Below are 8,980 nucleotides of genomic sequence, written 5' to 3'. Positions count from 1 at the left end.
ACTGAACTAGAACTGAACTAGAACTGAACTAGAACTGAACTAGAGCTGAACTAGAACTGAACTAGAACTGAACTAGAACTGAACTAGAACTAAACTAGAACTGAACTATAATTGATAGTGCCGTTAATGGCAGGGAACTCATGGAACCTAATCTGATAAACATAAAACCATTCGAGGCGAATCTATTGGATGCAGATACTGTAGTGAAAATATTTTTATCTTTGCCATTGCATTATCGATACATGTCGATGTTATATCCAGTGTAACTTTGTTTTATTGATTAGAAAACATTAAGCAATTACGTTTAGGAAACGGAATCATTTTTTTTGAATCATCATCACCAACAAATTCTATATAAGGAAGCGGTCAACGGATCCATTAGCGGCCTAGGTATATATAATGTAAGATGTTTATATAACTATCTGGTGGGCTATTGTACATTTTAAGGTCTATAGTGTATACTATATTCGAGACAATAATTTATATTTTAATCAAGTTACGAAAACCATCGGACTATATTCTATGTTCAAAACTATATTTCTCTGTCGATATTCTATTGTCAATTATATATTTGAGATCTTTGAAAACACATCAGTCTATTCTATATGAAGTAGAACTTTTATAAACAACTTTAAAGATTTATCAATTCGATACTTTCAACATCATAAGAATCATTTATTTTTTATAAAATACCTTTTTTTGTTATTAGATCCAATTTCTAAAAACCCATTTTAAATGCTTAGTAAAAAAGATTACCAAAATTTAAAAAGAAGTGCAACTTACCTTTTTACAAAAATCAAAGTACAAAATTAAACAGAAAATGAAAAACGATCTATTTTTTTCAAAAATAAATATAAAATTTTAATTGTTTTTGATTTTTTTTAAATTGTTTAACAGCTGTAGAATACCAACAAATAGACTAAAATAAAGACATAAATATTTAAAAATTTATTTAAAACATTCATTAAAATAAAAACATGCTGATTGGAAAATAGAAACTACTCATTCTATAATTACAGAGAAATACGGGAAACAGTGGTTCAAATGAAATTTAGGTTTGGGGGGAGGAAAGTTTAAAATATATCGATATATCGGTTCCGTTTGTTTACGGTTTTATTGAGCAATACAACTATTAGAACTTGCTGAGCTGTTCGTAGTTGTTGTGGTGGTGGGAGTGGAGGAGGTTTTGAGTTTCGATTTTGAGCGTGAAGAGGAAGTGCCACAGAAACCGGTACCATTGTCACTACTACTACTACCACTACTAGTACTACCGCTACTTTTGCGCGGACTGTTGTTGTTTTCAGTAACGGCCATTTCAGGTAAGTCGGTGGTAATTGGTTTATTGGAATCGCTGGACTTCCAGGGTCGCCATTTACGCTGACTATTTGAAGTTGCAGTAAGAACACCGGGCATAGTGGTGACTGGGGGTGGTGTTTCTATTGATTTGGGTAAATTCGGCACAGCGTTAACAATTTGACCCCAAGTGGCCTGAGTACTTTGTGGATGTAATAGTATTTGTGTTTGTACCTGCTTAACATTGCGATGATCATAGTTTTCCACAATTATAATAGGATTTGGACGCTTTAAATGAGCCACTGGCTGTGGAACATGTTTAATAGGAGTTGCCGGAGAAGGAGCTGGAGTGGGTTGATTTTTCCTACTGGGGACTTGCTCTGCAATATGAACACTAGCTAAAGATTGCGGCTGCAAAGAATGACAATTGCGTCTAGGCATGAGACGTGATTTTAAGCTGCGCCACCTAAAGAAACTGCGAAATCGTAAACGACGATCCTGACTTAAAATATCTGTTTCTTCATTAGCTGGTTGCGAATGCTGGAGATCCTTTACCAGATCAGGTTGATGGCGGTTACCTCTGCGTAATGAACTCTTAAAGTCCTTACGCTCTTCTTCGGGTGTTAAATGGGTCTGGGTACTGCTGTGATTGACATACGGTGTAGTAGTAGCAGTAGTTGTAACGTTTGTCGATGTTGCACCATTTTCATACTCATTGGGACAATTGGAGGAGGGATACAATTCATTCGTACTGTTATGATAACTATTACAATTATTACTACTTGAGCTATTGGTGTAACTACTATGAAGTGCTTTGCAACTACTTGTGATCCATGCGTGCATAGAAACGGGTCGTAAACGTTGTGTAGCTGTTTTATGTGTTGGTATTGGTGTTTGAGGAGGAGTTGATTGCATGCTTAGTAGTGTTGGTGTTGCGGGTAGTGCTAATCTATGAATTTCATCATAGGATGCTGATAACATACCTGTGCGTTCATCATGATAATCATCATCATCCGACGACTCCAAACGATCCTCGACCAATGATGTTTGTCTTGACAAACCCTATTTGGAGTTGTTATTCATTTTTTTCAGATTTTTTTATTTGTGTTGTGTGCAAGTGTTTTATTTATGATTTTTTTCAATATTTTATAATTGTTGTTTTACAGGAAGGAAGAAGAAATGAAAAAAAGAAGCCGAAATAATAAAGATATGGTGTTTTTGTTTGTTGATAATTTAAACATAGAAATATAAGAAGCAATTGAAGGTGGCTCAAGCATAATAGCTAGATCAGTTCCGGAGCTTTTCGTTTACAATCTCTAAAAAAATATATTCAAAAACTTTATTGAAGTTTTTAGTTCTAATTGAATTTTAGTTCAGTTTTTTTTCAAGTCTATCTCAAATCTAGTTCTGTTTTAGTTCAGTTCTAGTTCAGTTCTAGTTCAGTTCTAGTTCAGTTCTAGTTCAGTTCTAGTTCATTTCTAGTTCAGTTCTAGGTTAGTTCTAGTTCAGTTCTAGTTCAGTTCTAGTTCAGTTCAAGTTCAGTTCTAGTTCAGTTCTAGTTCAGTTCTAGTTCAGTTCTAGTTCAGTTCTAGTTCAGTTCTAGTTCAGTTCTAGTTCAGTTCTAGTTCAGTTCTAGTTCAGTTCTAGTTCAGTTCTAGTTCTGTTCTAGTTCTGTTCTAGTTCTGTTCTAGTTCTGTTCTAGTTCTGTTCGAGTTCTATTCTAGTTCTGTTCTAGTTCTGTTCTAGTTCTAGTTCTGTTTTAGTTCTGTTCTAGTTTTGTTCTAGTTCTGTTCTAGTTCTGTTCTAGTTCTGTTCTAGTTCTGTTCTAGTTCTGTTCTAGTTCTGTTCTAGTTCTGTTCTAGTTCTGTTCTAGTTCTGTTCTAGTTCTGTTCTAGTTCTGTTCTAATTTTGTTCTAGTTCTGCTCTAGTTCTGTTCTAGTTCTGTTCTAGTTCTGTTCTAATTCTGTTCTAGTTCTGTTCTAGTTTTGTTCTAGTTCTGTTCTGTTCTAGTTCTGTATTAGTTCTGTTTTAGTTCTGTTCTAGTTCTGTTCTAATTATGTTCTAGTTCTTGTTCGGAACCAGTCCTCCTCCCAAAATCTGTATGACACTAAAATGTCCCCCTTTGTATGATGTTTTGATTTTAAAGGATTGTAATTGTTTCTTTGCCATCATTCTTTGGTAGAAAGGAACATTTGATAATAATTTTTTACTCCGAGGTAAGTTTAACTTATTGCAATTTAATTAAGCCATTTTTTTCCAACTAATTTTTCTAATTGTAAAGTTTTTAACATTTTTGTTACATCATATAAATAATTGAAAACAATATATACCCTCCCAGCATTTTCCATCAGTTCATGTAAAACATACATTTTAATTAAATACAAAATAAATTTTCATATTTCAAATGTTTATTTTTCCACTCTAAATGTCTATGTAAATTATAATAAGAAATTATAGAAAATGAAAACAAAATGTATAATCACTTATTATAAAAATTATTAAATTGTTAAAAAAAAACACATTAAGTAAAAAAAGCAGGGGTCACATTGAACAAATATTGCAACAAATATTAATGATGACTTTGAAAAGAAGGCAATTTATGTGAATATATTTTTATAGTGTGTATTATTTGAAGTAGTTCGTTTAAATATTTGAATCATGTGACCTTAGCTTAATGACAAAGAAAAAATATTAAAGATTTTTTATTAAAACGACAACGTTTTTCCTATTTTCCATTTCCCACCAAAAAAAAAACCCTAAAAAAATAACAAAAAAAAATTTACTAACCAAACAACAACTCCGACCTATAAAAACCAATTATTGAAACAAATCCAAACATCAACAATCAACCGATCAAAAAAATGAATTTTAACCTCAAACTTGCCAACAAACAGCAGTGCATTCGAAAACCAGCTCCCGAAGCTCTTTGCAACAGCCAATTATTTAAGAAGCACTAAACAAGCCACCACCACCAACCCCCAAAAAATAATAGTATTTAAATTCTATATTTGTAGCAAATGTTAATATTGAAAAAAAAAAGAAAATTTTAAACAAAAAACTCCATTTTGTTTTTCGCCCCAAAAAAAGTAAATAATTTGTTTCCTTACTAGACAAAAAATAGCCTGCAGCACTTTTCCAAAAATGTTGAAATATTATGTTTCCCATTGAGAAATCCACAAATTTTTTTGTAAAAATTAAATGAAAATTTAAAAAAATTTTCTTTCGAATTTTAGATGAATTTCCAGATTTTTAAAGTTGAAAACACAAAAATTTAACAAAAAAAATTTTTTTCTATAAAAATTAATTAAGTTATTGAAAGCAAATAAACACAAAAATATTAAAGGAATTAATATTTCAAATTCCACAAAAAAATATTAAAATAAAATACCTCACATCTAGCTGAATTGTTGAACACAAAATTTATTATAGAAAAAAAACAAATCTAAAAAGAAAAAAATTTTGAAAAATTATAAAAAAATCTAAAGGATATATTAAGGCTACTGCTACAATTACATCATACAAGTAAGTATTAATTTTACATTCAATTTTATACAAATGCCAAACACTGTGCCTTCTTAGTTTGTATCAGAATTTAAAAAAAAAAATAAAATAAAATACACATTGTAAACTAAACTAAACAATTTCTATTAGACATTTAGATTGCTTTTTGAATGAATGTAAACAAGTAGTTGAAATTTAACGTAAACATGAACTACAACAACAAAAAAATTATTATTTTTTTCTAATAATTATTTTTTTTTTAATTTATTATTACAGCTGTGTTTAAGTTGCAAGTTTTAGTAAAATTTGCATTCCGGTTACTAACAGAAAACACAGCCTTCATAAGCAGCAGAAACTTTTTTTATTATTTTAATAAAACAAAATTATCAAAAATATAATAGCTGATCATTTTTGTTAAGAAAACTTGAAGACACATCAGTTTTTGTGAGAAAACTTAAAGGTAGATCAGTTTTCTTAAGAAATCTTGATTGCAGATCAGTTTTCTTTGGGAAACTTGGTGACAGATCAGTTTTGTTTAGAAAACTTAATGGCAGATCAGTTTACTTTGGAAAACTTGGTGGCAGATCAGTTTTCTTTGGAAAACTTGGTGGCAGATCAATTTTCTTTAGAAAACGTGATGGCAGATCAATTTTCTTTAGAAAACTTAAAGGCAACTCAGTTTTGTTAAGTTTTCATTGGAAAACTTGTTGACTGATCAGTTTTCTTTAAAAAACTTGTTGGAAGATCAGTTTTCTTTAGAAAAACTGATCTTCCAACAAACTTAAAGGTAGATCAGTTTTGTTAAGAAATCTTGATTCAGTTTTCTTTGGGAAACTTGGTGGCAGATCAACTTTGTTTAGAAAACTTAAAAACAGATCAGTTTTCTTTGAAAAACTTGGTGGCAGATCAGTTATTTTATAAAAAAAACTTCTTGACAGACCAGTTTTGGATAGAAAACTATATGGCAGATCAGTTTTGTTTAGAAAACTTAATAGAAGATTAATTTTCTTTAGAAAACTTAAAAGCAGATCAGTTTTGGTTGGAAAACTTAATGGCAGATCAATTATTTTACACAAAACTACATGTCAGATCAATTTTCTTTCGAATACTTCATGGCAGATCAGTTTTGGTTAGTAAACTTAATGACAGATTAATTTTCGTCACATAACTTGATGGCAGATCAGTTTCGATTAGAAAACTTAATGGCAGATCAATTTTCTTTCGAAAACTTGAAGGAATGTCAGTTATTTTACAGAAAACTTCATAGCAGATCAGTTTTCTATAAAAACTTAATAGCAGATCAGTCTTGGTTGAAAAACTTAATAGCAGCTCAATTTTCTATTCTTGATGGCAAATCAGTTTTGGTATATTAGACAAAACTTCAATGCAGATCAGTTTTCATTGGAAAACTGAAAAGCAGATTAGTTTTGGTTCAAAAACTCGATGGAAGGTCAGTTATTTTACAGAAAACTTCATGGCAGATCAGTTTTCTTTAAAAAAACTTAATGGCAGATCAGTATTGGTTGGAAAACTTAATGGCAGTTCAATTTTCTTTTCTTGATGGCAAATCAGTTTTGGTCAGAATGTTTAATGGCATATCAGATATTCTATATAAAACTTCATTGCAGATCAGTTTTCTTTGGAAAACTATATGACAGATCAGTTTTGGTTAGAAAACTTAATGACAGATCAATTTTCTTTAGAAAACTTAAAGGCAGATCAGTTTTGGTTAGAAAACTTGATGACAGATCAGTTTTGGTTTGAAAACTTGATGGTAGATCAGTTATTTTGTAGAAAACTTCGTGGCAGATCAGTATTTTCAAAGAAATCTTCCTGGCAGATAAGTTTTCTTTATAAAACTTTGTAGTAGAACAGTTTTATATAGAAAACCTTATAGGAGATCAGTTTTCCGTAGAAATCTTATTGTTTGATTTGTTTTAAATAGAAAACCTCATAGCAAATCAGTTTTCTGTATTGAACTTCATGGTAGATCAGTCATTTCATAGAATATTTCCCGACAGTTGAGATTTCTTTAGAAAACGTCATGACAGATCAGTTTTCTGAAGATAACTTCACGGCAAATCAGTTTTCTTAATATACTAAAATTTAATATATTTAATATATTAATATATTTTGTATAGAAAAATTCATGTTTGATCACTTTTCTGATCTATCTTCTATGGAAAACTTCATGGTCTTTTCAAAGATACTTCCTGGCAGATTAGTTTTCTTTATAAAACATAATGGAAGATCAATGTTATGTAGAAAAGTTAGTTAGTAAGTAAGTAAGTAAGTTAGTTAGTTAGTTAATTAGTTAGTTAGTTAGTTAGTTAGTTAGTTAGTTAGTTAGTTAGTTAGTTAGTTAGTTAGTTAGTTAATTAGTTAGTTAGTTAGTTAGTTAGTTAGTTAGTTAGTTAGTTAGTTAGTTAGTTAGTTAGTTAGTTAGTTAGTTAGTTAATTAGTTAGTTAGTTAGTTAGTTAGTTAGTTAGTTAGTTAGTTAGTTAGTTAGTTAGTTAGTTAGTTAGTTAGTTAGTTAGTTAGTTAGTTAGTTAGTTAGTTAGTTAGTTAGTTAGTTAGTTAGTTAGTCAGTTAGTGAGTGAGTTAGTTAGTTAGTTAATTAGTAAGTTAGGTAGTTAGTTACTTAGTTACTTAGTTAGTTAGTTAGTTAGTTAGTTAGTTAGTTAGTTAGTTAGTTAGTTAGTGAGTTAGTTAGTTAGTTAGTTAGTTAGTTAGTTAGTTAGTTAGTTAGTTAGTTAGTTAGTTAGTTAGTTAGTTAGTTAGTTAGTTAGTTAGTTAGTTAGTTAGTTAGTTAGTTATTTAGTTAGTTAGTTAGTTAGTTAGTTAGTTAGTTAGTTAGTTAGTTAGTTAGTTAGTTAGTTAGTTAGTTAGTTACTTAGTTACTTAGTTACTTAGTTACTTAGTTACTTAGTTACTTAGTTACTTAGTTACTTAGTTACTTAGTTACTTAGTTACTTAGTTACTTAGTTACTTAGTTACTTAGTTACTTAGTTACTTAGTTACTTAGTTACTTAGTTACTTAGTTACTTAGTTAGTTAGTTAGTTAGTTAGTTAGTTAGTTAGTTAGTTAGTTAGTTAGTTAGTTAGTTAGTTAGTTAGTTAGTTAGTTAGTTAGTTAGTTAGTTAGTTAGTTATTTAGTTATTTACTTAGTTAGTTGTTGTGCGCTCCTCAATCAGTGCCACAGGTGGGAATCAAACCCGCCATCTTCGGTCTACCAGACTAGATCACTAACCTACCGGAGGCACAAAGATCCATAAGTTTTCCATAAAATTTCTAACTGGGAGATCAACTTGCTGTAATCAAAAATCGGAAAACTTTAATAAAGATCACTTAAACAGAAATGTCTGCATAATTTTCTATAGAAATAACGTGTCTGTTCATGTTTCATTAAAATCGTTGATGATTTTAGTTTTACATAGAAAAAGTTTCTGCTGCAAAAAAGTTTATTTTCTTAAAAAAAAACCCAATTTTATACCTTTTTTTAAACTTCAATTATATACTCTTTTGTAACTAATATTTATTTTGTATCCCCAACAGATCATTTCGCTACAGGAGGAGGAGGATATCATTAGAGAAGATTAAGTATGCCAGACTAATAACTAATTATAAATAATTAATGATGGAATAATGGAAAAATAAATGTTAAAAATATTAAATTCTTCTAAAAGAGCTTATGGAAAAGATGTTGTCATTCCACATATGAAACCTAAATCGAGTAGCTGATCGTTTAAAGTTTACTTTTTCATTTATAATTTTAAATTAGTTAAAAAAACAAACGTGAAAAAATAAACCACCCGTGATTCTTTTTAAATAATGTTTTTTCTATAAATATTTTTCTAACTGTTAATTGTTAAAAAAAAATAAATTAAAATTATAAAAATTTTAAAAAATAAATCATGTAGTTGAAAAAAACACAAAGAAAAACATATAAAAATATTTGTATAAGAAAAAACAAATTGCAAAAGTTAAAAATTAAGGGGTTAAAAGCTAAACTATGCTTATTTTTAAATTGACAACAATAATACAACAACAAATATATAAAATCTACAACAAAACAATTTCAATAGCCCAAATAATTAAAAAAAAAATAATAATAAAAATAAAAATGCAAAGCCATTTTATCCCAGCTTCCATATTTTCCAGGATAGATTTTAAATACAAACAAA

The 8,980-nt window shown here is 29.3% G+C and overlaps 1 protein-coding gene across 1 annotated transcript in view; it reads left to right on the top strand.

The window, feature by feature from the left end:
• Positions 1 to 8,430, top strand: part of LOC111682943 (protein qui-1) — a 122,500-nt gene extending 114,070 nt beyond the window's left edge. Inside the window, exon 18 of the mRNA XM_046954107.1 lies at positions 8,352 to 8,430. Within this exon, the coding sequence (XP_046810063.1) occupies positions 8,352 to 8,396 (45 nt within the window). The 3' untranslated portion in view covers positions 8,397 to 8,430. The remainder of the gene's footprint in view (positions 1 to 8,351) is intronic.
• Positions 8,431 to 8,980: the final 550 nt, after the last annotated feature.

This window comes from Lucilia cuprina, chromosome 6 (genome assembly GCF_022045245.1).
Source record: "Lucilia cuprina isolate Lc7/37 chromosome 6, ASM2204524v1, whole genome shotgun sequence".
Classification (NCBI taxonomy): Eukaryota; Metazoa; Arthropoda; class Insecta; order Diptera; family Calliphoridae; genus Lucilia; species Lucilia cuprina.
This window is presented reverse-complemented; position numbering and strand designations above follow the sequence as displayed.